The sequence below is a fragment of the Heloderma suspectum genome, chromosome 3 (genome assembly GCF_057233095.1).
Source record: "Heloderma suspectum isolate Gila_16-S chromosome 3, 16-S_ref, whole genome shotgun sequence".
In the NCBI taxonomy this organism is placed as follows: Eukaryota; Metazoa; Chordata; class Lepidosauria; order Squamata; family Helodermatidae; genus Heloderma; species Heloderma suspectum.
In genome coordinates, this window is record NC_139460.1 from 3125578 (window position 1) to 3153438 (window position 27861).

Sequence of the window (27861 nt, forward strand, 5' to 3'; positions counted from 1 at the left end):
CTTTTATCCTGTGACTGAGATTGCTCCTTCACGGACGTTTGTAGGCTCTTTACATGACACTGTGACCCTCCAAGGTGTCTCCTGCACTAAATGCCCTTTGTTCCGTTTTTAAATAGATTGCAGATAATGAGCTATCAAATTACCTCGTTGTGTTCCACTTGAATTCCCTCCGTGAAAAGCGGAAAAGTGGCAAGAAGAGGAGCGAGATCAGTGAAAGATAATGGAAGAGGAGGGCAACAAAGATGATCAGGGGATGGGAAACACAGCCCTATGAAGAGAGACTGAAAGAGAACTCAAGGCATGTTTAGCCTTGAGAAGAGAAGACTGAGGGGAGACAGGATAGCGCTCCTCAAGTACTTGAAAGGTTGTCCCAGAGAGGACGGCCAGGATCCCTTCTTGTTCCTCCCAGAGTGCAGGACACGGAATAATGGGCTCAAGTGACAGGAAGCCAGATTCCGGCTGAACATCAGGAAAAACTTCCTGACTGTTAGAGCAATGCGACAATGGAACCAATTAATTACTTAGGAAGGTGGTGGACTATCCCACACGGGAAGCATTCAAGATGATGCTGGACAGTCAACTGTCAAGGATGCTCTGACTTAGATCCCTGCATTGAGCAGGGGGTTGGACTCGATGGCCTTGTAGGCCCCTTTCAACCCTACTATTCTATGAAGTCTCAGATACCTGGAGAAGGAGCGGGAAAGGGGAGGAGGATAAGGGAGCGGGTGAAAAAGGGAGTCATTGTGATCATGCATTTAAAACGGAAGCAGAAAGCCCCGTTTTAAATGCAGGATTTTAGTCTGGTGTAGAGATGCGGTAAATCTTGAGGAAGTGAACTCCATAGATTAACTCTGCGCGCTGTGTGAAGGACTTCCTTTTGTCTGTCCTGAATCTCCCACCAATCAGCCTGATGCGATGAACCCCTTGGGTTCCAGTACTGTGAAAAATCCTGTGTGAATCATGCTGTGATGATTCTCCCTTTCATCCCCCACCCCTTGAGATTTCAAGGAATACAACTACAAAGCAGCTACAAAGTCATTCTTTTGGGAATGCTGAGGCCTCAGTTTTAGATTTAATATTACTATTTATGTATGTAGTGCCATGAAGAGGCTTGGGTTAAACCAACTCATAAAGGTTCTGCAGACTGGTAGAGCAAACTCCCAGTCCCAAGAGAGAGCAACATCTCTGAAGGGTCTGGATCTATGGCACAATCCTCTGAAATTTGTCATGCAGGCTAAGTGTCTGCAGAACTTCAGTAAGGGAGACAATGAGCAGCCTGATGACATCCATCCAGCTTGACAAATTCAAGGAGGACAGGTCGATAAGTGGCTATTAGTTAGGATACCAAAATGTATTTGTTTCTTTCATTTTTACATCACTTTTCAGGCCAAATTGGCTCTGAAAACAGTTTATAATTATGGATGGATGAATCTGGCCATCTGCCTTTCTCCCATCTTTGCTTTTCTTTCATTGCAAGTTCTTTCCATCCTGTTCATAAAGAAACTTGCAAGTGCTGGCATGTCCTTATTAAACAATGAACTGAACAAAATTCTCACCCATCTGCACCAGCCAAATTCAACAGGTTCAGCTATTCCCAGAGGACCATGTTGTACTCGCCTGCCTTAGAGCAGTTAAAGATGAGCAGCTGGTCAGAAAAAACAGCGGGCCACCCTACCTCAGCGCCACAAATATGCTTGAATGCATGAGGATTCAAACCTAGACTTTTAAGAGTGAAGCTTTCAGAGCCCCGCTGCCTGGATGAACGAATCTGTCATTTTTGCTTTCTCCTGCATTGAGTTCTTTGAAAGAAATCTCAAGCTTATTCTGCCCCATTTATGCAGAAATCAGTAAATTCTGGTAGCTTATCAAAAAATGAGCCAAACAGAATTCTCGCCCATTGCTACGTACAATATTACAATTAATCAAAACACAGTAAGCCTACATGTAAACAAGGAACCACCATGTTCAGAGGCAGCGAATCTCTGAACAGCAGGGGCTGAGGACAACCAATGCTGAGGGGGCTCCTCCCTTCATGGCTTGCTTGCAAGTGACCTTCCCGGATGCATCTGGACGACCACAGCTGGAAACACTGGGCCTTTGGTCAGAGGCAGCAGGGTGCTGCATCCATCCTCAGGGTAAGAGCCCTTCGGTGAAATCCAGAGGGCTTGACAGTCTCCTGTCTGAGGCCTGGAAAAGAAGGCTCAGCGCTTGAGATTAAGGAACTCATATTTAGTTTATCAGAGAGAGCAAAGAGGTAACTTGATTAGGCAGCATAAATGCTGTCCTGGGGAGGAAGCAGTGAGCTCTAAAGGGCTTTTGAAAGCAAGCAGAAAAAGGCCCAGCAGCTGGAGTCAGAGCTGGAGAAAGTCTAATTAGAAACCAGGCGCGTGTGTGTCTAAAAATCATGCTAAAACTCTGCATATGGGGCGTTGCTTGTGTGCGTGCGCTGCACTGATGCAATGTTAAAAAACAGCATTATAGCAGCTGCAATGTTTGAAATGATGAATCATGCTTATGGATGGGTTGCTGGGTAAAAAAAAAAAGACAGAAGAGAAAGGGAGGAATAAAAATAGGAGAACATGGGGGAAATGTCAGGAAATGGGAGAGGGAGAAGAGAAAGGAGGAAAAGAATAAGAAGCTGGAGAACATTAACAAACCAGCAGGAGCCAATAAGGAAATTGGAGGAGGAGGAGAAAAAAAGGGGGAAAGCAAATCAAGAGACGAAATGAGAAAAACAGGGAAAGCAAGGGGGCAAGATGGAAAGATGGAAAGAAAATACAAAACAGGCTACCAAGAGAGAGAAAAAGGTGACCAGCAGCTACTGGGGCAAGATTATCCTGAAACCTGTGAGGAAAGAGGGCCTGGCTAAGAGATGTTGATGCCCAAACCTGCCTGGGAATGGTCCCCCTGGGCAATGCTTAGGGTGGTCTCGGGCACAATTTGCTGGGTTATGCAGAATCAAAAATCACATTTTAAAATGGAGTAAAGAGCATTCACGAATCATATCATAGAACAGTAGGGTTGGAAGGGGCCTATAAGACCAATGAGTCCAATCCCCGATATACTTCCTTACTGCATAGATCAGCAGGAAGATGGGCAGAAAGGAGATCTCCAGATGTTTTGGACTTCAACTGCCAGCATTCCTGACTGTTGGCCATGCTGGCAGGGGCTTCTGGGAGATAAAGGCCAAAACATCTGGCAAGCCACCCTCTGCCCACTCCTGGCGTAGATCAGCGGTGAGGACGTGTGGCCCTCCAGATGTCAACCCTAGCCAGCATAGCCAATCATAAGGGTCCAACATCTGGAGGGCCACGTGTTCCCTGGTGTAGATCAACTGTAATTGGGGAGTCCTGAGTCCAATTTCCTGTATGGCCATGATGTTTGCTGGGTGACCTTGGGCCAGTCACTATCTTTCTTTCAGACTAGCCTACATCACAGGGTTGTTGTGAAGAAAAAATGGTAGACCCCACATTTGCTGCTCCAAGGTCTTTAGTTGTTGTTCAGTCATTCAGTCGTGTCTGACTCTTCGTGACCACATGGACCATAGCACGCCAGGCCTTCCTGTCCTGCGCTCTCTCCCGGAGCGTGCTCAAGTTCATATTCATTGCATTGGTGATGCTATCTAGCCATCTCATCCTCTGCCGTCCCCTTCTCCTTTTGCCTTCAGTCTTTCCCAGCATCAGGGTCTTTTCCAGAGAGTTTTCTCTTCGCATTAGGTGGCCAAAATATTTCTGTCCTTCCAATGAGCACTCAGGGTTGATTTCCTTTAGGATGGACTGATTTGACCTCCTTGCAGTCCAGGGGACTCGTAAGAGTCTTCTCCAGCACCACAGTTCAAAAGCATCAATTCTTCAGCGCTCAGCCTTCCTTATAGTCGAGCTCTCACAGCCATACATTACTACTGGGAAAACCATAGCTTTGACTATACGGACCTTTGTCGTCAAGGTGATGTCTCTTCCTCTTACTATGCTGTCTAGGTTTGCCATAGCTTTCCTCCCAAGGAGCAAGTGTCTTTTAATTTCATGGCTACAGTCACCGTCTGAGGTGATCTTGGAGCCCAAGAAAGTAAAATCTGTCACTGCTTCCATTTTTTCCCCTTCTATATGCCAGGAAGTGATGGGGCCAGATGCCATGATCTTCATTTTTTTAATGTTGAGTTTCAAACCAGCTTTTGCACTCTCCTCTTTCACCCTCAACAAGAGGCTCTTGAGATCCTCTTCGCTTTCTGCCATTAGGGTGGTATCGTCTGCATATCGGAGGTTGTTGATAATTCTCCTAGCAATCTTAATTCCGACCTCTGATTCATCCAACCCAGCATTAGGGGTGCACGAAAGTCCCTTACCTGTCCTCGAAGCTTTTTGTGGTGGGGGGGAGGCGCTTCGCTGCTCCCCCCGCGAAGTTCAGGCCGGGGGGGGGAGGCTTCCCGCCTCGCCCGGCCGAAATTCAGGCCAGGGAGGAGGCGCCTCGCCCGGCCGCGAACTAAACAGTTAAAAAAAAAACACACACCCCCGTGATAGGCTACGTGATGATTAACGTAGCCTATCACGGCTAGATCTGCAAAGTCAGCCGTGATAGGCTACGTAAATTGTCACGTAGCCTATCACGGCTGACTTTAAAAAAAAAAGAAAAAAAAGCGCGTACACAAATGGCGGCCCCCATAGGGAGCCGCCAATCGCGTTCCTTATTTGGTCGCTGTAGTCTACATAAAGGTTTACGTACACTACGGCGAAAATAAGGGCAACGCAAATAGCGTTGCCCTTATTTTCGCCGTAGTCTACGTAAACCTTTACGTAGACTACAGCAACCACATAAGGAATGGGAATGGCAGCTCCCTATGGGGGCTGCCATTATCCGTATGCGCTTTTTTTTTTTTTTAAAGACACCCGTGATAGGCTACGTGATGATTTACGTAGCCTATCATGGCTGACTTTGCAAATCCAGCCGTGATAGGCTACGTTAATCGTCACGTAGCCTATCACGGGGGCGTTTTTTTTTTCTTTTATTGGAATGGCGGCGGCGGCAGCTGGTCGAAAGACAGGCTGCTGCTCCCGCCCCGGACGAAGACCCGACGAACTGCCGGCCGGACCCGCCGCCGGGAGGGACTTTCGCCAAAGGTAAGTCCCGTCCCGGGAGGGGTGCGGGGGGGTGCAGAGAATTTCTCCCCGAAACTTATTCGGGGGGCCGAACACGTTGGTGCTCGGCCCCCCGAAGTTTTGGGGAGAAATTCTCCGCCAACCCTACCCAGCATTTCTCATGATGTACTCTGCATATAAGTTAAATAAGCAGGGTGACAATATGCAGCCTTGTCGTACTCCTTTCCCAATTTTGAACCACTCGGTTGTTCCATGTCTGGTTCTTACTGTTGCTTCTTGACCTTCGTACAGGTTTCTCAGGAGACAGGTAAGGTGGTCTGGTACTCCCATCACTTTAAGAATTTGCCACAGTTTGTTGTGATCCACACAATCAAAGGCTTTAGCGTAGTCAATGAAGCAGAAATAGACGTTTTTCTGGAATTCTCTTGCTTTCTCCATGATGCAGCGAATGTTGGCGATTTGATCTCTAGTTCCTCTGCCTCTTCGAAACCCAGCTTGTACTTCCGGTAGTTCTCGGTTCGCATACTGCTGAAGCCTAGCTTGTAGGATTTTGAGCAACACCTTGCTGGCATGTGAAATGAGCGCAATTGTGCGGTAGTTTAAACACTCTTTGGCGTTGCCCTTCTTTGGAACTGGAATGTAAACTGACCTTTTCCAGTCTTGCGGCCATTGTTGAGTGTTCCAAATTTGTTGGCATATTGAATGCAGCACTTTAACAGCATCATCTTTTAGGATTTTAAATAGCTCAGCTGGAATACTGTCATCTCCACTAGCTTTGTTGTTACTAATGCTTCCTAAGGCCCACTTGACTTCACTCTCTAGGATGTCCGGCTCAAGTTCAGTGACCGCACTATCATGGCTATCAGGGACATTCAGATCTTTCCTGTTTAGTTCTTCTGTGTATTCTTTCCACCTCTTCTTAATCTCATCTACTTCTGTGAGGTCCCTGCCTTCTTTGTCCTTTATCATGCCTGTCTTTGCACAAAACGTTCCCTTGAGATCACCAATTTTCTTGAAGAGATCTCTAGTCTTTCCCATTCTGTTGTTTTCCTCGATTTCTTTGCATTGTTCATTTAAGAAGGCCTTCTTGTCTCTCCTTGCTATTCTCTGGAACTCTGCATTCAGTTGGGTATATCTTCCCCTTTCTCCCTTGCTTTTCGCTTCCCTTCTTTCCTCAGCTACTTATAAAGCCTCATCAGACAGCCACTTGGCTTTCTTGCATTTCTTTTTCTTTGGGATGGATTTTGTTGCTGCCTCCTGAACAATGTTACGGACCTCCATCCATAGTTCCTCAGGCACTCTGTCTATCAGGTCTAATCCCTTAAATCTATTCCTCACCTCCACTGTATATTCATACTGGATATGATTTAGGTCATACCTGAATGGTTTAGTGGCTTTCCCTACGTTCTTCAATTTAAGCCGAAATTTTGCAACAAGAAGCTCATGATCTGAGCCACAGTCAGCTCCAGGTCTTGTTTTTACTGACTGTATGGAGCTTCTCCATCTTTGGCTGCAAAGGACATAATCAATCTGATTTCGATATTGACCATCTGGTGATGTCCATGTGTAGAGTCGCCTCTTGTGCTGTTGGAAAAGAGTGTTTGCTATGATCAACGTGTTCTCTTGGCAAAACTCTATTAGCTTTTGTCCTGCTTCATTTTGTACACCAAGGCCATGCTTGCCTGTTATCCCGGTGATTTCTTGACTTCCTACTTTAGCATTCCAATCCCCTATGATGAAGAGGACATCTTTTTTTGGTGTTAGTTCTAGAAGGTGTTGTAGGTCTTCATAGAACCGATCAACCTCAGCTTCTTCGGCATCAGTGGTTGGGGCATAGACTTGAATTACTGTGATGTTGAATGGTTTGCCTTGGATTCGTACTGAGATCATTCTATCATTTTTGAGATTGTACCCCAGTACTGCTTTTCCCACCCTTTTGTTGACTATGAGTGCTACTCCATTTCTTCAAAGGGATTCTTGCCCACAGTAGTAGATATGGTCACCTGAATTAAATTCGCTCATGCCTGTCCATTTTAGTTCGCTGATTCCCAAGATGTCGATGTTCAATCTTGCCATCTCATGTTTGACCACCTCCAGCTTACCTTGATTCATTGATCTTACATTCCAGGTTCCTAGACAATATTGTTCTTTACAGCATCGGATTTTCTTTTCACCACCAGACACATCCACAGCTGAGTGTCCTTTCGGCTTTGGCCCAGCCGCTTCACTCTTTCTGGCGCTACTTGGAAATACCCTCTGCTCTTCCCCAGTAGTATATTGGACACCTTCCGACCTGAGGGGCTCATCTTCCGGCGTCATCTCTTTTAGCCTTGTGATACGTTCCATGGGGTTTTCTTGGCAAGAATACTGGAGTGGGTTGCCATTTCCTTCTCCAGTGGACCACATTTTGTCAGAACTCTCTGCCATGACCTGTCCGTCTTGGGTGGCCCTGCACGGCATAGCTTATGGCTTCACTGAGTTACGCAAGCCCCTTCGCCACAACAAGGCAGTGATCCATGAAGGGGAAGGTCTTTAGAGGAAGGGCAAATGGAACAAATAAATGGCACTACAGAGGGAATCTGAGTTCATTTCATTTATTACATTTCTATACCATCCAATAGCCAAACTATTTTAACGATCAACAATAAGAAATCCCAGGACCCATTAAAAATCCTATTATATGCTGTCAAATGCCTGAGAGTAGAAGAAGGGCTTAGCCTGGCACTGGAAAGATGGCAATGTTGGCGCCAGGTGGGCCTCACTGGGGAGATTGTTCTGTAATTGGGGGGGCACCACCAAGAAGGACCTCCACCTTATTGCTGTCCTCCAAACCTCCGACGGAGGTGGCACTTGGAGTAGGACCTTGGATGACGATTGTAGTGTCCGGGCAGGTTCAGGTCAGGAGAGGCGCTCTGCCAGGTATTGCAGTTGTGAGCCATGTAAGGTTTCATAGGTCAAAGCCAGCACTTTGAATTGGGCTTGGAAAAATACAGGCACCAGTGCAAGCGGGCCTGACGCAATGTGATATTTTGGACCTTCTCATCCCTGTTCTCAGTCTGGCTGCCACATTTTGCACAAGTTTTGAATCTCCTACAAGCCAAGGACTCTCGCTGTCATCTACACAGTGCACTCAAGCACTGGTGGGCACAGCATCCTTTTCCTCGCCACACATGGCAGCCCAGCCCAGCCCAGCCCAGCCAGGACTCCCCAGGCCACCCCTTTCCCATCTGCCTTTGCTCCTGACCCTTCTGCTGCTTGTGCTGGCCAGGACCAGCCACCGGGCCTCTTTCTTTCTGCACGCCCAGCATGGCCATGGGCCCCAATTGTTGCTGGCATGGGAGTGCTCGCACAGGCTAGCAGCGCATCCTCTAGGGCAGGGCAGGATAAGGAGTGGTCTGGCCCAGCTCCCAGTGGGCTTGCCTGACACTTCCGTGGGTGAGGAAACGGGCAAACCCCAGTAAAGAGCTCCTGGGCTGGAATCACCAGGCAATCGCCCTCATCTCCCAACCAGTTATCTGGGGGGCAAAGATAAAGATGTGGAGTAACAAAGACTCTGTGGATGGTTTTAGCTCTTTCCCAGAGACTGGCTGGTCAGCATATGCGTTAAAAATGTATATTTGCAAAAATAACATGCCAACACTTTATTCAATGGGGGAAAATGTGTGTATTTGTAGAAGTGCACACAAACACGCAAACAAAAATGCAGATTTAAAAAAATGTGCATGAAAGTGTGTACACATTTTTGCAACCTGACACGGAATTGGAATGGAACAAACTTAGCATTGGAAACATGAAACCTTGAGTGAAATCGAGCTTGAGAGATGTGCCCCTCCCTACTGGAATCTCTGTTGGTATTATTGTATGTGCTTCCTTCAGCAGGTTCTTTTCCTGGCTGGTTCCAAAGACAGGCTTTTTGCAAGACTTGGGTAACCTGAAGCAGCATTCTAGAAGTCCAGATGCGGACAGCGGCTGCTGCTGTTCTGGGCACTGTTAGTCCTAATGGCCACCAGTGTGCAGTGATAGGCACAAAAACGGCAGCAACTGGAGCAGTCCCCAGTACAAGGAATCCCCCCTCCTCATGCTCACATAGACCTATCTCTCTCTTTTTTTTTTTTTAGTAAAATCACTTAGTTACTCTTCCAGCAACAAAGGATCTCTAAGCAGCGTTCAACAATCTAAAAGCTATCACAATAAGATCAACTAAAAACAGACTAAATTCAGATACAGCACCGTAAACACAGCGCAGCAACTCAACAGACCCCATCAAGAGCTTTGACAAAACAGAAAGGCTTTGTCACCTGGTGGCAAAAACTGTACTGGGAGGAGGCAGCCTAATCTCCTGGGTGGCGGCGGGGGGGGGGGGGCAGGGCAGGGCTGTTGAGGCACACCAGAGAAAGTTCTGCTCTGTGTCCTCTCGGGCCTAACCACAGGATGTGGGAGGGGTGCAGCTTCTCCAAATGACCCAAGCCATCCTGCTTTGACAAGACAACTCGAGCTGATGAGGGAAGCTCCATCTGTAAAGTGATGGGATCTCCGTGTCCGGACTGCACAAATCAGCCACCCCCCAGCTTGATGCACTCCAGGTGTTGTACTACACTCCCCATCATCCCCATATGTCTTGCTTGTGCATCTGTTTGGCCACTGGGGGAAGGAAAACATTGGAGGAGGTGGTCTGATCCAGCAAGGTTCTTGTTTTCTCTTCCAGCCCTGTCCCAGGCCTAAGCCATCTCAGGAAGACACAAGTGAGTGCGATGCTACTGAAGACGTTTGCACGCTCCTAACACAGGCGGACTTGGCCCATCACCGAGCCTGTGCTGGTCTCTTTCTCAGCCACCCCCACTTCCACTTTTCTGTGGCATTCGTCTGCTTTACAGGCAGATGAAGCCGCCTGGCGTGGGGCTGGCCCACCCTCTGCTCAACAGCCCCTTCTGCTCGTGGGAGCCTACTTGGTCCTAATTGAATTACCGTCCCGGCACGGGGCTGAAGGCTGCCCGTAATTGAATTTCTGCCGTCACAGGCTGCTGTTTCTCTCCTCCAGCCTCTGCCTGGTTTTTATTGTTTCTTGGTTCGACTGCGAAGGCACATTTATTTGATCTGTCACAGGGAGCCCTTTCACCCTCGCCAGTTTGCTTAAAGGCACGCCATTGCCTGCTTTTCTACCCCCACCCCAACACAATTAAAAACAAATCAAACAAATCGGGGTGGGTGCTTTGTGCCTCAGCCATCATCCCTTGTGGGAACACATGCATGGCGCCTTCTTAGCCAAGCTTGCTTGTACATCAGTGACTTCCTGGATCACAGCTCCCCAAAGCAGAGGCAACATTCATGGAACGGTGGGCCTCTTCCCAGCTTTGGGGCTTGGAGTAGGGTGGGGTTGCTTTCTGAAGCAGAGGTAGCTCCCTCAGAGAGCAAGGGAGTTGGCCGCTTCGGGGCTGGATTTGGGCACGCTTAAGAGGGACAGAATGGGAGGAGGATGAATCGATCATGCTCTTGCACGGCTCCCGGTCATCTAGATGGGCAGGACCTCCCGCCAGCATATGCCCCACATTAATCGGCATGCTGTGGGGAGCAGCATTTGGGCTTTCCAGCTCAGGTACCCAAATGTTTGGGGCTGGTTTAGTTCTGAAGAGATGCTTACACTGTTTGGGTTTGCCACATCTCCGTGCAAAGTGAACAGGTGCCGTAGATGTCCAAGCCTGATCATTTCCAAAGAAATGGGGCGCCCTTTCACTGTGTCACCTAGCAGAGGACTTGTGCTGAGGTTTGGGTGTGCGCTCTCTCTCTCTTTCTCTCTCTCTCTGTCTTACACACACACACACACACACACGTTTTAATGAAAAGGGAATATAGATATTTAAATAAATGGTGAGAATTGGGCCCATTAAAAGTCTCCAATTATATGGTAGACAAGGTTTCCCTGACCTGGAGTCCTCCAGTTGTGCTGGCTGGGAACGATGGGAGCTTTGCAATCCAACACATATCAAAACACACTGGCTTGGATCCTACAGTGAATTCACTTGAGGATGCTCATGGAAGGAGCATGAGCTCCTGCCCCCTCCTCCCCTCTCTGCCCCCCAAAGCCTCTCCATGGGGTCATCCCTCATGAACAACATGGGATAGGATGGGAGGCTGCTGGGAAAGGGAGGAGTTGCCCCAAATCAAGCCTGGATCCCAGCAATATGAACTTGAGGAAGTTTCCAGAAGGAGTTTCCCATCCCCTCCTCCCCGAAGCAGCCTCCGCACACCATCCCACATTGTTCAGAGGGCCCCCCAACCCTAGAGAGGTATTTTAAAGGGGTGCAGTTGGTCTGCAGGTTGGAGATGGGGATGGGAAAACACCCTTCTGGGAACTTCATTAAGTTAACTTATTTATCCAAGCAATTACATAAAAAACCCCAATAAAATTAATCGTAATTAACCAGAGCAGCAGAAACAGAGAAAATAGTAATCTGGGCAACTCAACAGCCCCTTGGGCTTTGGTTGCCTTGGCCTAGTGTCTAAAAGCCAGCAAGGAAGGAGCCAAGCAAACTGCACTAGGGAAGGGAGAGCTCCACAGCTTTGGTGCCACCGCAGAGAAGGCCCCATCCCACATCAGCACTCCTTTTACCTCAGATGGGGGACGGCACATGAAGCAGGGACTCCGAAGACCATCTCAAAACAAGGGGAGGTTCATATGAATAGACAGGATGCTCCATTGCATGGGCTGGTTGCATGGGAGGGCACCATGTCGACCTGCCTTACATGAAGGTGGGGATTGTGCAAAATCCATTCCATCTGTGTTTCACAGATTATCAAGCACCTTTCATTCTGCTGTATGCCTATTGATGGAATCGTGTTTTTTTGGTTTCTGAATTTGCGTGAATTTGCGCAAATTTGCTCATGCAAAAATACACACATTCCCCCAAAATGCGCAAATTCCCCCAGAATGTGCATTTTCACACTTTAGCCTATGGGGGAAATACATATTTTTGGCCGGGGTTTTAAAAAATGTTTATTTTTCTACAACAAAATTTGTACAAAATTTGGGAAAGTTAGAAAAATGGTCCACAAGCCTGTGGAATCCACCCGACGGGAAAAGCCGGTCCACTGCAGAATCTGCTGGTCAGACTCATAAAAACCCAAGCTCATTTGGTTCCGGATTTCTCCGACATCCCTACATGAAGGTGAGAGTTAAAGATAGTTGGCTTCCAAAACACAAGCACATCTCTACAGCCTCATCAAAGCAGGAGGCTGGGTGAGGCTGCGGCAGTCACCATGGGCTTTGGAGCTCCGTCCAGATCCCTACTTGGCCAGCTTCCCGCTTGGCCCACACGTATCAAGCCGAGAAGCTATGCTACAGCTATGGCCTGGAGCAGCCATGCCATCCCTCGGCCACATGGAGACTCTCGACCCGGCATGTTGTGAACCTTCTTGGGTATTAAAAATCTTTCTTTGTGGCTCCATCCAGGTTGGAGAACGTCTTGCCCCAGGAGATCAATCTGGTGTGATCTTTGCTGGTGCTTCATTGCTTCCTTAAGACTCGCTTATTCTGGCCAGTGTTTTAATTTATTAGTTTTATGCTGGCATTTGATCCACTGCCCTCTCTGCATTTAACTCTTTTTTAATTGCACCAGTTTGTTTTTAAACTGTTTTTGATTTATAGTATTAGCTGCTTTGGGCATCTTTTCGATCAGGAGTGTAGAGCCTCTTTCAGCCCAAGAGCCAAATGCCATTTCAGGGAAGCTTTCAGGGGCCGCATTCCACGGGTGAGCAGGGCTGAAGGCAAAAGGGGTGGTGCGATCTGTGGTTGGGGGAAGGGGGGAGCCAAGGAAAGGGGGCATGACCACACAGGGAACCCTGGAGGGCTGGATTGGGATGCCAGGAGGGCTGGATTGGGACCCCGGGCCTGAGATTCTGCACCAGTTTTAGATGGAAAGGTGGGAGAAAAATAGAGGCAAGGCATTTGCACACTGGTTCTCCAAAAGCAGCTCATGCGTTTAGCATAACAACAACCACTCACCAGAGTCCACCCAGTGATCGTTGTGGCTGAGTGGGGATTTGAACCCAGGTTTTTCAAGCCCAGCACTCCAGCTGGCATCCCATACCATTCCATCTTTTCAGAACTGTGGTGTCTGGCAGTTTGCACAACCCTTTGCATAGAACCTGGTGGGCTCAAAATGGGTCCCCTGCTTTCCAAGTACATCATTGCCTTCCCCCGCAGAATTCTTTGTTCCTTTCAGGGCCAAGAAGCACATTTACACTGGCGGAATTGGTGCGGGATTGTGTTCTGACCGCCAGGGGACGGTGTTGCCCTTGCCCTGTGGCAATTTGGTGCTACACTGGTGCTGCCGGGGACGGCGGGGGAGAGATATATAATGGGAGGGCTGCCCTGCCTTCATGCCCTGCTCACGGACTTCTCACTGGGTGCTAGACCGGGAGGAACCGATGTTCTTATCTACATTTCCCGTAGGATGCTTACGAGAGTGTCAGTGGAGAATGACTCCTTTTGAGCAAAAAAGGTTGGGCAGAATGCACCTTTTAAGAGGAACCCTCCCCACTAATACAAGGCAATAAGACAAAAATGCCACAAGACCCCAGTGGTTAAGAGTGCTGGCCCAGGACTGGCAACTCCCTGGTTCAAATCCCCTCTCAGCCACAAAGCTCAAGTGGGTGACCCGAGGCCACTCATGATCTCACAGCCTAACCTACTTTACAGGCTTGTTGTGAGCTAAAACAAGCGGGGGGGGGGGGGACACACCATGTGTGCCACTCTGAGCTCCTTGAGCTCACATACACAAACACACACACTTTTCTGTACACTGGGAGACAAAGCAATAGAGGAACTGTAGTCATCACCTGGCTAGGCAAAGAAGTGACGTAAGCCTCCCTTTCTATCTTGGAACACTCTTTTGCTATTGACTTTTCGGATGAGCTCAAACCAGGCTCCTAGTGAGCGTTCCATGCAAAAGACCCACCCATTAAGCTGACCAAAGAACAAGAGGACGATGGAGGCTGGTCAATGTCATTCCATCTGTACATTCATACCACAGCTCTTCATCAACAGTAGAGTGGAGGACCCCCAGCCCCACGGGAAAGATGAAATCTCCAAAGCTGACACAGATTCCAGTCTTCGTCTGATGACTGGGTGGGTGGCGGGGAGGGAGGAGTGAAGCACCAAAATCAAGAGCTTTATGGCTTTCTTAATAAACACAGATTTATTAATTAAATATCTGGAATTTTAACAGTATGGTGTTAAGTCTTGTACAGAAACCAGGAGTGCCCTGGTTCTTCCAGGTGGGTTTACCAATGTAAGTTACAAGGAATGGACCAAGGGTGAAGGAGAAGCATGGCGAAGGAATGGTGAGGTGGGAGGAAGGCTTCAGGTAGCAGCAAACAACAGCGAAGATCCTGGCTTTTCAAAAGAAGCGGCATAAGAGGGACTCTGGACCTCACAGAGGGAAAACCACTATCAAAAGCCTGATGCTGCAAACACCTGCAAATTCCACACGCAGGAATGGCCAATTCTGCAAGCCAAATACTTTGGGGTGCAGCTAGCAATTTGCCTCTTGAAGGGCATGTCTCTGCTACCTACAAGGGAAAGACGAGCGGGTCTGTGGAGCACCCAACATTTTAGGCCCCAGTGGGGCCACAAGCAGGGAAGAGGCGTGCTGCTAATGCAGCTTCCGGAGCAAAAGGCTGGACAGGACCCGCACCATCGCAAGCAAAGCCAGCTACTGCTGGGGGAAGCTGCCCACTTCCCTCTGCTAACCTAACCTGGGTGGGGGGGAAAACTCCCCCCCAGTCACAAACACTGGAAACCATCGGATGTCATCCATTGAGTTATCCCACGAAGAATTCCATGAGGCACATCTCCATGAACCCCAACATCTTGTTCCTGTGTCAGTTCCCACTTCCCCAGTGGAAGTGGTGAAAGACCACAGGGAAGAGGGAGGAATTCTTCCCATTCCTAACGGCTGTTTCAAGGCACTTTTCACAGGCAACTGTACTCCAGAGGTTGCTTTAAGAAGCCATGCTGAGAGCACGAACTCTTATGGTGGGATCCGGGCAGGAACTCTGGGTGCAGGAGAAGCCAGACTCCACTCTCAGCAAAGCAAGGCAAAGGGCAACCTCAGATTGCAGCATCCCCCAGCCTGGTGCCCTGCAGAAGCGCTGGACTGCAATTTCCAGAATTCCCAGCCAGCAATGGTCATGCTGGCTGGGAATTCTGGGAGGTGCAGTCCAGCGCATCTAGGGGGCAATAGGCTGGGGGAAGTCGTCCTATTATCTCCCTTCTTTTTGCTGCAAATGAAATCATTGACAAGGCTGACAAATCTGTTACCCTTCTGCTGAGCTTAATGAGGCTGATCCTCTGCCCTGCGAGCTACTGTTGCTCCACGAAATAAATAAGAAATGCAGAGTGCTTTCGGATGCCAAAAAAGTGCTAAAACTGATAAATACTCATAATAATGAAGGTATTCCTATTCCGCTTCTTCCTTGTTCTCAATCCTTTGGCTCTAATCCAATTAGCAGCCAAAACCTTGAGGCAAACTCAATCAATAGGCTGAGGCTGTGCATGCTTATCAGTTATATATGCTCACTGGCGATCAATCTATCAATCCACACTCAAAGCATGTTTGCACCCAGAGTTTCTTGTGCGAAAGCTGGCACAGTCCCCAGTTGGTTCCTCCTGACATTGCCAACAAGCGGTGCATTTCTGAGTATCTTCGCACACAGGTTAGGACTTCCATAAAGAGGGACTAGCCATCACACCATTATACCATTGGATGTTTGGCCGAAGTTCCTGTGATGTTATTTTACTGACCATTGTCTCCGACCTCCTTCCCATCTTTGTACAATATTCAGGACTGTTTTTGCAACAATAAAAATTTACTTAAGAGCAGCCCACAATCCTACGTGAGGAAGCACATCTGGGAAATGCAGGAAGTTTCCTCCACAGGGCTGGCCAAGACATTCTGCGGCCTGAGGCTAGGGATGTGCAAATCAGCAAAACCCGAGCTCAATGAAGTTCGCCGAATTCCATTTCCAAGCTCATTCCAACTCAAGTCCGTATCAGATTGTGAGCTGTTTTTTTTTTCCCGCATGAAAATCCGTGCATAATTTTGTGCAAATTTTCCAAATTTGAGCATCTTTGAAATGTACACGTTATTCTCCCATGGATTAAAGCATATTTGTGTGCATTTTTCAAAAGTATGCATTTTTCATGCACATTTTTCAAACGTACACATGCTGTTGAACACATTTTGCTTGGTCACACTGCAAGCTCAGAAAAGTACGGACTTCAACCGCAGATTGCATCCAAGTCCATGTTTGGTCCAGAAGGTGCAAACTGGGTAAATCCTGATCAAAAACCAACTGAAGCAAATTCCTCCTACATCCCTACTGGAGGCAAAGATGGCGCCCCCCTCCCCACAAACAGAGCCAGTGTGGTGTAGTAGCTAGTGTTGGACTGGGAGTTGGGAGATCCGGGTTCTAGTCCCCACTCAGCCATGGACAATCTCTGGGCGACTTTGGGCCAGTCACAGACTCTCAGCCCAACCTACCTCACAGGGTTGTTCTTGTGAGGATAAAATGGAGAGAAGGAGGGTTATGTATGCCGCCTTGGGTTCCTTAAGGAGGAAAAAAGGCGGGATATAAATGTAATAAATAAATAAATAAACAAACCAACCAACTGGACTGGCTGTTGAATCTTACTGCAAGACTGGTGATGGGAGAGCTTCCTCCATCCCACCTAAGGGCAGCGGGATAGCTGGTGTGTGTGTGCGCGTGCAGGGGAAGCCACACAGCACACAGCGCTGTCCTCCAGCCCATCACGATTACTCTCAGTTCCCTGGCATCCACTGCCTGAGACAGCCGCGTCACTCTGCCTAATGATATTCTGAGGCTCAGGGCTGGCCCTATCAAAGGACAATGAAGGACAAACCAAAATGCTCACCACTGTAACTAAGAGTGCTGGTGTGGCCATACTCTTACAGAAAAGTCTAAGGGCACAATTTAATGGGGAGTTTTCCTGCACAAGCCCCAACAAAACGAATTGTGCTCTTGCACAGCTCCCATTAATTTCAGTGGGGCTTGTGCAGAGATCTTTCACTGGATTGCGGCCTGAATGCCAAGATGTACAGAAAGAGAGAGAGGTTATGTGATGTACACTTGACATTTATTGCAATAAATTAAAGATCTAGATGGCGCCCATATGGCTGGAAAGAACATCCTACACCTTTATCAACCAATTCATAGCTGAGGACAGCATTAGAAAAAGCAGCTCCTTGAGCAACGAGTCAACGTCCAACACATTCTGCAGTGTCATTTTTGGGGGTGGGGGGAGCCCGAAGGCAGGCACAGCAGTTTGGATGAAATGAGGAAGTTCTTTTTTCCCTCCCCCTGAGGAAAGAACACAAATGACCCACTTCTTCCCCCTAGCAGCAGGCTGGATGCTCCCATTCTCTTCTGCAGGGTTGCCCTGGCCCAGCAATGCTGCACCTGTGATGTGAGCCACAAGGAAACCTGCGCCTCCAGAGAAACCCGGGCTTCCCACATCACCACCTACGCTCAACTTGTCTAGGTCTCATGATTGTTTTATTACTGACCACACATTCTGAAACTGCAGTGGGCACCCACGGGTGGCAGGCAGTCCACGGCGACTATGATGTCTACAAGGGATAGGACATCTCATCGGGAGTCAGGGGGGCTTGAATGTCCAGCTTCCGGCTTTTGCTGTCCTCGACTATCTCCAGCCTCAGTGTTGGTCCTTTCTTCTGGCCCTCTTTGGCTGGCGAGCTGTCTCTTGCTTTCAGGAGCCGCTTGTCCGAGTCATCCACCGTGATCCGCAACGTGCATCCACGTGGCAGAAGGTCCTGCTCGTAGGCAGCAGCCAGCTGGTTGACAACTCGGCGCTCAACCTGAGGTTCAGAAAGAAGAGTCATCACAGAAATCAAGCCTTCGAGTCACTGCTGCCTGAGCTGCTCTGCACATTCAAGAAAGACATCCTTCCAGCTATTAACATGTAACTCACCAGATGGTGAGTTATATGTTAATGGCTGCAAGGATCCTCTTAGTCAAAGTTTGGTGATCGACATGCATACCTTCCCTGGTACAACTGAGAAGGAAGATTTGGACTGTTATGGTGATGAATAAAACAACTAGTTATAAGTTCTTATGGGAGGGAAGAATTAACTCCATCCAGACTTTCCAAAGAAGTTGGATACCATTTGTACATTATTGGAATAGGTTCCAGCCAGGTGACTGATTTAGTAACTATAGGTATACTATATATATATGTTAAGCTGAAGTGTTGTCATGGTCTTGAATGACGGCATTGAGAAACAAAATAAAAAATTCATATACGGACAAAAAAGAGACATCAGCAAGCCATGCCTGCATGTCATCTCTACCCAGATTCCCACCTGCAGGAGGCATCGATATATTTGCTGCAATGTTGCCTAAGATGGGAGAGACTTCGAGGCCTATGTAGTGGTTTAAATGAACTTTAATGGGACATTTCATTTTGGCTTCTTAAGTTTAATGCTACCAACCCTGTTTCTTTAGAATGGTGTGGGCTATGAACAGAATTAAACCGGGCGGCAGAGATTTTTTTTTAGAACATCTATTTTAAATTTTATATATTTTAAGAGCAGAAGATGCCCCCTGTCTCACACACACACGAAGGATGTTATCTGTGTATAATCCATTTTGTCTTTTGCTCTTGTCTTTGCAGACAACCTCTATGGCACCAGGCACACCGTAGTGTGGCTTGTGAAGGTTGATCTGTGTGTCTTGGGGTGGATGGGGAGATTCGGAGGGCCCTGCCTTGTGGCAGAAGGCTAGAGTATGTCCCTACTAATTCAATCAACACATGAAGAGAAACAAGAGACAGCACTCCCCCCCCCCCCCCCGCAACTTACCTCGTGCTTAATGGAGCGGGCACCGTAGTGCAGGTTGTAACCATCTGCCAGCACATCCATGACCTCCCTGTCCCACACTAAAGTGATGTTGTGTCTCGCCTTGGCCTGCAGGGGGAGGAAGAAACAGCAAGTCCTTGAATTCTCCAACCTTTTGCTCCCTGAAGTAGCAGTTTTCACTGGGGGCAAGGAACTTTCTCAGCTGGAGTGCCTCTCTGCAGAAAGCTCCTCTTATGTCCTCCTCCCTCCATCATGATCCTGGTGAAATGACGGCACCCTCTTAATAAGTACAACCCCACACCAAATCTATATGACAAGTGATGGGGGGGGGGGGGGTTGGAGGAGAAGATACAGGGCACAGTCCTGCAACTTCCTTCCCCAGGTAAACCACTTCATCAGAGCCAATCGAGCTGTGTGTATTCAAAAGGGGAAGAGGTTCTAATGCCAAGGCTGCCCCTCCACAATCATGTCAGTGCCACATTATGGATGGACTTCACATATTTATCTGAAGAAAATACGTCAATGAGGGGGACGTCCAAGGGTGCCAAAGCCTCAGCTGTGAAGGTTTTCCCAGCAGGGTTTTTACAAGAGGGTTCAGGCAGCCTTCTCAGCCTCTGCCCATGGCTGCCTGTGTGTTTAGTCTTCCACAGCGCAGTGAAGAACATTCTGCGCCATGCCTGGGCTTCACACCAAGGAATCAGTACCCACATTCTGAATTCAAAATACAGTGTGCAAATCTGTGTGCAAAACTGGCTCTTGGTCTGCATATAATTCCTTGATCTGAGTGTTTTATTTTGATCCTGTTTGTTGACTGGAATGTTTTTGGAACTTTTGTTTTATGTGAAGAGCCATTTGATATAAACAAGTGAAGCTGCCGTAAATTAAATCAGAGCCTTGGTCCATCTAGCGCAGCATTGTGTACGCCAGCCTTCCCCGACCTGGTGTCCTCCAGATGTGCTGGACTGCAACTCCCATCATTGGTGACCTGCTGGGGCTGATAAGCAATGTAGTCCAACACATCTGGAGGGCACCAGCTTGAGGAAGACTAGTCCACACCGACCGGCAGTAGCTCTCCAGGTTTTCAGACAGCTGCTTCCCCTGGCCCGACCTGGAGCTGTTGCTGGAAACTGAACCTGGGACCTCCTTCATGCAAAGCAGGGGCTCCCCCACTGAGTGACAGCACCATCTGTTCAGAGGGATGTATGGAGAAGCGATGGGCAAGAGTGGCTTCGGATTGGGACATGTACCAAGAGGCCAGGAGAGATGGGAAGGCAGTGGGCCAGGGCACAGAACTTCCACCCTCCGAATGCCGACCCCACTTACAGAAAGTTGACTGAATGTTTTCAAATATGCCTTTTCATATTTGCAAACATCATGAGGGCTAGAAGCTCACTTTGTCTTTTATCTTAAAATGAAAGCTCAGAGTCTCAGGACTGTGTCAAATTCAGTGCAAAGATATGTGAAAGACTAATTGGCCAAAACCTTCATTAACAAGATAGAACTGCATCTATCTATATACTTTTCTCTAATATTCCCATTTTCCTGATTCAATTTCTTTGCATTTGTTACTTTTCAATATGTCTGTGTTTGTACATTTGTGTTTGTATCAATGGTGTCTTTGAATTTATTAAGTTTCAAGACTAGATGTTTTAACTATTTTAATAATAAGTATTTAAAAACAATACTGGGAAAGCAAACCAGTATTGCTTTCCACCAGCAATACTGGTGGAAAGTATTCTACCAGCAACACTTTCCACCATTTGGGTGGTGGCGGTAGTTCTTACCCTCTTTGCCCAGAAGCTCAGCTCTTTGCTGACAAGCTGGATGAGCTCTGAGTGGCAGAAGGGGAGGAAATAGACGATTTCATTGATCCTTCCTAGGAACTCATCTCTTCGAAAGTGAGCCTGTGAAAGGTAAAGGACAGAGGAGCAGAGTTGGCTGGTACTGTATAACGACTGGGCACTCTGCAAAACCACACATTTCGAAATCACTCTTCATGGAGGGTAAAATCAGACTGGGACACATGCAAGCAGACAGAAATGAGCAGGATGGCAGAAAGAGCAGGCGCCGATTATTGTCCTGTTATTTATTAGATTTATGGAGAGCTCTCCCTTCACGAAGCTCACAGAGGCTGCCTCGTCCAGGCCATGATCAGGGACACGCCTGCGTAGCTTCAACAGTGCGGCAGCATGAGGCTTTTCCCAGAAGGCCCAGAGTGTGGCTCCACAAGCATCTCTGGCCTGAGAGGGGAGCTGGCTAAGCCAGCCCCAGGGCCCTTGTCTTCTCCGGCCCCTGGGAAGGCGCAAACACTCTTGGTCCTAGAGGCTCACTTGGGACAACTCTGAGAAGCCCTCCTAGCCACTTACAAGGTTCACACTAGGGCTCCACTCCTGATTCGTTCATGCAAGCACCCTGCCCCACGGAGGATGACTAAAAACAAACATCAATGCTTCAGGAAGCTTCCGTTCCGGAAACCCAAGACAGTCGAAGGGTGGGGCCAGAGATAAACAGAGCCATCTGTACCTTCAGGATCGGGCGAATAACATTCTCCTTGAACTGCTTGGAGATGGTTATCTTGTCTGTCATCTGGACGTCATCTGGAGGGCAAACACAGGCAGGCTCAGTGCCTAGCGCTCGCGGGAAGCACCCAGAACAAAACACTTTGCAAAGACAGGGCTCCGTTGCGCCCTACAACAAAGTAAGAGGGAGGTCCTGCTTTCTCTTTCTCCCTGCTTCTTCCTTCCTCCTCCCGCTTCCCTTTAGGAATCCTGAATCAGATCACTGGCCCAGATCCCTGCTGCATCCTGGATCCAGACTCCTTACCGGCAAGCTAGGTGAGCAGACAGGGACAGAAGGGCACCCATGCTCTGGAGCAGCGGATGGGCTCAACAGAGCTCTCGGTCCGCAAGCGGCACACATGGGGACAGGGCTGGGCACACATTCATTGCAATGGGAGGGAGTCAAAGGGTGAGAGAGAAGCCTGTCCGTCATCCTTGCTGACCATGCTTTTTTCTGGAGCGGGGTGTGTGTGTGTGTGTGTGTGTGTGTGTTCTTGCCTTGTCCCAGATCTGTTTACTTTGGTCCCACAGAACTCAAGAAGAACCAGACGAGGACAGAAATGTACAGCCTTGCCGATCCAATGCCAAGAGACAGTTAAGGCACGCTATAAAGGTCACCACCAAGGAGTCTCTGCCCCCAGGAAAATGGCAGTATATGATTAGGCAAACCAAACCAAGCAGATCTGAACAGACTTGCTCCTGTTGCATAATCTATGCCAGCCTTGCCCAAGCTGGTGCCCTCCAGATGGGTTGGACTACCACTCCCAGCATGCCCCAGGCAGCATGTTGGGAGCTGTAGTACAACACACCTGGAGGGCACCAGACTGGGGGAAGACCTATCTATGCTACTACCAATATCCAGGATCTTTAATGGGTTTGTTTTCATGGGGGAAGGACTGAGCCAAAAGCAGGACAGGTATGGATGGAGAATGGAGAGAGGAGCAAGAGAAGAGGGCCAAGCAGCCCCATGGGGCCCCATGGTCTCTCCCCACAGATCACTAGTAAGTCCTGCCCACACCTCCCACTCACCCTGGTGCAGACATTCTACACAACCTGGAGGGGTAAGGCTCCTTTGGCTTTCTGGCCATAGCCGAGGATCAAATGACCCTGTATTCCGTGGGGCAGAGCGTAAATTATCCCACAAGTTCATGGGAATGCACACCGAGGCACTCCGTATATTTCCCCAGAGGAGCCCAATGCCCCCATCTCTACCAGGCCCCTTCTTAGCACCTCACCAGCTACAAAAGCCGCTGGGGACCCTTGCAATATCTGCCTCTTACAAAAGAGGAGAAGGGTGCTTCCCCATGGGGCTTTCTTTTCCCCAGACAGACAAGCCACACACCACCTCCAAAGGCAGATGCCGTGTGCAGCCACGCCAGAGGAGCCTGTGGTTCCAGAGCCGCCTCTTGTGCTCACGGCTGCATACTCAGGAACAAGCCTGCTGGGCAGTCTGTGCTCCACAGGACTTCCCAGCATTGCTCTGCGCCCAGTTTCGACAGCAAAGCCCAGCCCCTTGGAAGCTCCACTGTACTGCGCGCCAAGGTCACTCAGCACCACAGCCTGGCTCAGTCCACTTTTCCAGGATCCTGAGAGAGTTGCGAGCTGGTTTCCACACAACATGATGGCTTGCTCACAAGGCTAAGCCACGGAGGCCAAGTGCAGCAAGTCTCATTGGATCCACCACAGTGCTGTCAGGTTGAAAAAATTAACATAGTGGAGGGCATCATCCTGAAGTCAATGCCCTGCCACCCCATGGAATGGCCACATGCAGGGGGGTGGGGGGTGCAGTCTAACTCTCGATAGCAGCTGCTGGGGACAAACAGGAGGGAAAGGCCACTGCCTCCAGGCCCTGCACTGGAGCTCCTCAGGGAGACACGGCTGGCAGTGCTGGAAAGAGAATACTGGACTAGATGGATCTTTGATCCAGAAAGGGCCTTCTGAAGTGTCCAGGAAGCCGGGGTTTGGTAGGAATATGAGAACGCACCAGGCGTGGGGTGGAGAACACAAATGCCTAGAATGGCCTTCCCTAACCTGGCACCCTCTAGATGGCTGGGAATTACGAGGGTTGCAGTCCAACCCATCTGGAGGGCGATGAGATGGGGGAGCCCAGCATAGAGGGAAAACAGTACCCAGCTTCTCAGCAACCCTCTTTCGGCTCAGCTCCACGGTCTCCTGCCTCAGCTGCAGGGCATGCTGGGCAATCTCGTCACTGGCCACGTTGGAGGTCATGATGAAGATGGCGTCCTTGCAGTCTATGGTCTTCCCCTTCCCATCTGTCAGCCGGCCCTTCAGAAGACAACAAACAGCAACTAGGCACTGTGTGGGACAAGGTCTGCCAAACCCAGGGGCAAGCGTTGACCTCCCTCTGAAGCAATAAAACTGGGGGCTGATCCTGGCTCAACTCAATTACCTGGGGAGGTGGTGGGCTCTCCCACACTGGAGGCCTTTAAGACGAGGCTGGACAGCCATTTGTCAGGGATGCTCTGACTTGGATTCCTGCATTGAGCAGGGGGTTGGACTCGATGGCCTTGTAGGCCCCTTCCAACCCTACTATTCTATGATTCTATGATTCTAACTCTCTCCTTGCCCCAAGACTGCTGTGGAATGGTTCCCATGGAGGAAGGCAGGTCTAAGACAGCAGAATGGGAGATCCACATGGGTCTGGCAGAAAGGTCTGCGAGCAGAGTCTGTGCTGTGCAGGTGTGTGTCTCGTGTGTCTTGCTTGCAAAACCTGCATCAATTTTCCCTGAGAGGTTCCAAAGTCATCCCGTGGAAGAGAAACACCACGTTGGTATCAGTCTCTTTGCTCCAAGGGAAAAACCTGGATGTGAGATTCTAGGCAGTAGGCAATGCAACATGAGCGCTAGCATACAGATTCTGTTGTGCTAGTGTCAGGGGCCAGCAGAGCAGCACCAGTAGCATTCGGTGGTGCAGTGGGATTCCCTGGAAGACCTGTCATGCCAGGAAATGCTACTGGCATTGTGCTCAAAGTCCCTGACGCTAGCGCAACGGAATTTACGACAGCGCTCATGATGCTGCCCTCTGGGTAGGTTTTAAGCAAGGCAAAACCCCAACACATCTGTTCCCCTTTGTAGTTGCACAGTCCTCTTTAGTGCCTCAGTTTCTCTCACCGATAAATAATTCATTGTAAGCCCCTCCTTAATTTTACTTATTGCCCAATGCATTTTGAAAGAACTTTAGAAGTAATAAAGTATAACGATGATGATGATGAGCTGTTTGGAGAAGACAATGTGGGAACAGAAAAGCGTATTTAAATTTGCTATGCCCAAATAAAAATAAAACCCCTCATGAGAAAACAAAGCTACCATGGGTTGTTGCAAATACTTTTCTGCACCAATTAGCCCTTAATTCTGCAGACAAGGACACTCACTTTCTGCAGTCAGGATGACATGATCCATATTTGCATAATGATATTTCCAATATGTAGCATTTGCTACTCCAGCGCTGAAGTCTGGCGCTGTAAAGACCATAGAGGTACAATGCAGAGTGAAGCTGGCATGGATGGTTCCTGGGTAATTCAATGGAATGAGCACCCATGGGACTGAAGCCCTTGCTCGTCCATTCCAGTGGGACTCAAGTGTGGGATGTCGGAGGAATCCACAATGGATTTGAATGAGTTTGGCATTCTATGAATCCAGCCTGCAGGTTCCGCAGCGGCCCAGGGTTTTCCGAGTCACATGGCTTCCAGAGACATGTGGACTCATTTCACACTTTTGAGGGGGCTTTGTGCTAATGCACATCACTGCTAATTCACATGAACTAATTCGTACATTAGCACTAATGTGAATTAGTGCAAGTTGAATGAAATGTTGGTAAAAAATAATCCAAGTCTGTCAACGTGCAGCCCATGGAATGAAAGACGGATGACAATCTGCCCAACATGTACGGAACAGATTTATCAAAATCTGTACATCCCTACTTAAGTGACATGACTGGACTAGGACTGTGGCCTGGTAAGAATACCTTCACCCTTTCCAGCTCCTGAACCTTTAGCAGGCACTGACCAGACCTGCTCCAGCCTTCCCCTATCACTGTTATCATATGAAGGGGGATTAGAGCCTCTGGTCTGAACTGTGGCGTAAGGATCTTTCACGCAGCGATAGCTTAGTGGCAGAGCATGCGCTTGGCACGCAGAAGTCCCCAGCACTTCCAGTTCAAGGATGTCCGGTAGCAGGGCTGGGAAGAAGGGCCTCAGCCAGAGACCCCGGGGAACACTGCTGACCAGAGTCAAACGTCCTGGGGCAGGTGGTCTAATGGTTGGACTCAGTACAGGGCATATTCATATTTCGTAAGGACCAGAGATGTCTTTTTTAAATAAAAGCTGAAATTATCAAGAAATGACCAGCAGAGGATATGTCCCTGGACAGATTCTGCAAAACCACAAACATCCCAGTTCAAACTAGGATTTCAAAATAGGGTTGCAGCGTACGAGAGGGCTCATGACAAGGATAAGGTCACCCTTGGCTGTATCTGCATTACTGCTCTGCTGGGCACTGGGGAGAGTCAGAGGAGGATGGTAAGAAAACTGGCACAGATTCACAGGAGAGCTACAAGGATGAGAAAGAGGAAGGGGGCAATCTAGAAGGCAAGGCTTATGAAAGATAGAGAAAAGGGTTGCATATGCTCATCCAAGGTAAAAGATTTGGGTCTTGACAGCTGCAGCCTTCAAAGGTTTAGAGGATGGGTGGTGAACGTAAGAAGAGCCATGCTGGATCAGACCAAAGGCCCCTCTGGTAATAGGAACATAGGGAGCTTCCTTATACCGAGTCTGAATCATTGGCCCATCTAACCCAGTACTGTCGACACCGACTGGCAGCTACTCTCCAAGGTTTCAGGCAGGATTCTTTCCTCGCCATGGAGATGCTGGGAATTGAACCCGGGACCTTCTGCATGCAAAGCAGGTGCTTTACCACTGAGCCACCCTCCTTCCCGTCCACACAGTGGCCAACCAGATGCCCCAACACGAAGCCCACAAGCAGGACAGAAGTGTAACAGCACCCTACCACTCGCTTTCCCCAACCACTGATATTCCGAGGCACGCTATCCCCAATGCTGGAGATAATATAGAGCCATGGAGATAATATAGAGCCACTGATAGCCTTACCTTATCCATGACTGTGGGAAGGACACAGCATTTTACGCTTTCCTTTAAGGACAAGAACCCCCTCCTGACTACAAAAGCCTTTGAGCCCTGGGAAAAGCTGCTGCAGAGGGACTGAAGATTTGCCTTCCTTCAGGGTCAGTCCACCTCTGAGTCCCAGGTGCCAGGGCATCCAAGCAGGGGAAGGCTGTTGACTTCCTGTCCTGCTTGCCAGCTTCTCAGAGGCATCTATCAGGCTGGCTGCTCCTGGGGACAGAATGCAGGACTAGATAGATGGCTGAGTCTTTGGACTGCAAGGCTATTTTTGAACTCTGTTTTCCAAGGAGAGGTTGGAAGACTTCCGTCAGGGATGCTGCGGGAGGCCCAAAGCTTCCTGTTGTGGAAGAGGGGTGGGTGTATCTGCTCCTCTGCCAAGGTCCCTTCCAGCCTGCATGTAGGTTTGCAGCGGTTTGGTGGGGGAAGCAATGTGTTTGGGGAGGGCACGTGCCTCCTGAAAGGCAGCTCATTCACACAGGGGAAGGCCAGTTTAATAGACTGACTGAGAAGCTGCTGTGAGCTATAAAGAACCATCATTGGTACAGGTGGATTGTTCTAGCTGATCACTAAGACCCGAGATCATAACAGCTTCTAATTCTGCACACAGCACATTGACCGGAGGGGAGGGCACCAGGCACGCAGGAGCTGCACAGGAGAGCCATTGGCACCACTCTGAACACTCGCCTCCTCCATCTCCCTTCCCCCAAGAACACTAAAATAAGAACCTTTCAAACATACTGAGTTTGGGGGAGAGATAAAACAAAAGGAAAAGTCCCCCCACCCCATTGCCAGGAGCAGCTGTGCCCAGCAGAACGACACACATTCGTGTCGGGTGCTTGGGATTAACATTTCGGTTATTGCTCTGTCAGGCAGGCAGTTCAGGAATTGATTTCGCTTTTAGTGGCCGCCACCGTGATCTATGCAAGAAAAATACCAGTGTTATTAATCCTTGGGAGAAAAGTTCTCTGAAACACCCTCCCCTCCCAAGAACAACCCAGCCAGAGAGAAGAAATGCCTCCAGTCTGAGTGGCTGAACTAGGCGAGGCCAGGCGGCTTTTTCAGGTGGCCTAGAACCAAGGGTGGGCACAGGAGGGGCGTGAAATCCACACATGCTCACCCTTCCCCAGGAGAAAGCCAGCTGCTCTTGCTGGTCCAGC

The 27861-nt window shown here is 48.9% G+C and overlaps 1 protein-coding gene across 3 annotated transcripts in view; it reads right to left on the reverse strand.

Annotated features, from left to right (window-relative positions):
* Positions 1-16133: 16133 nt before the first annotated feature.
* The window catches only part of CLPB (ClpB family mitochondrial disaggregase), a 106987-nt gene continuing 95259 nt past the window's right edge, over positions 16134-27861 (reverse strand). For 2 of the 3 annotated variants that reach the window (XM_084842315.1, XM_084842316.1), the window contains exons 12-16: positions 23676-23832; positions 21512-21585; positions 20773-20892; positions 18992-19096; positions 16134-17989 (exon numbers count right to left, since the gene is read on the reverse strand). In XM_084842315.1, coding sequence (XP_084698441.1) covers positions 17741-17989; positions 18992-19096; positions 20773-20892; positions 21512-21585; positions 23676-23832 — 705 coding nt within the window. In that variant the 3' untranslated portion in view covers positions 16134-17740. Of the gene's footprint in view, positions 17990-18991; positions 19097-20772; positions 20893-21511; positions 21586-23577; positions 23833-27861 lie in introns of all 3 variants that reach the window. The other variant, XR_014788922.1, reaches the window with a different exon arrangement.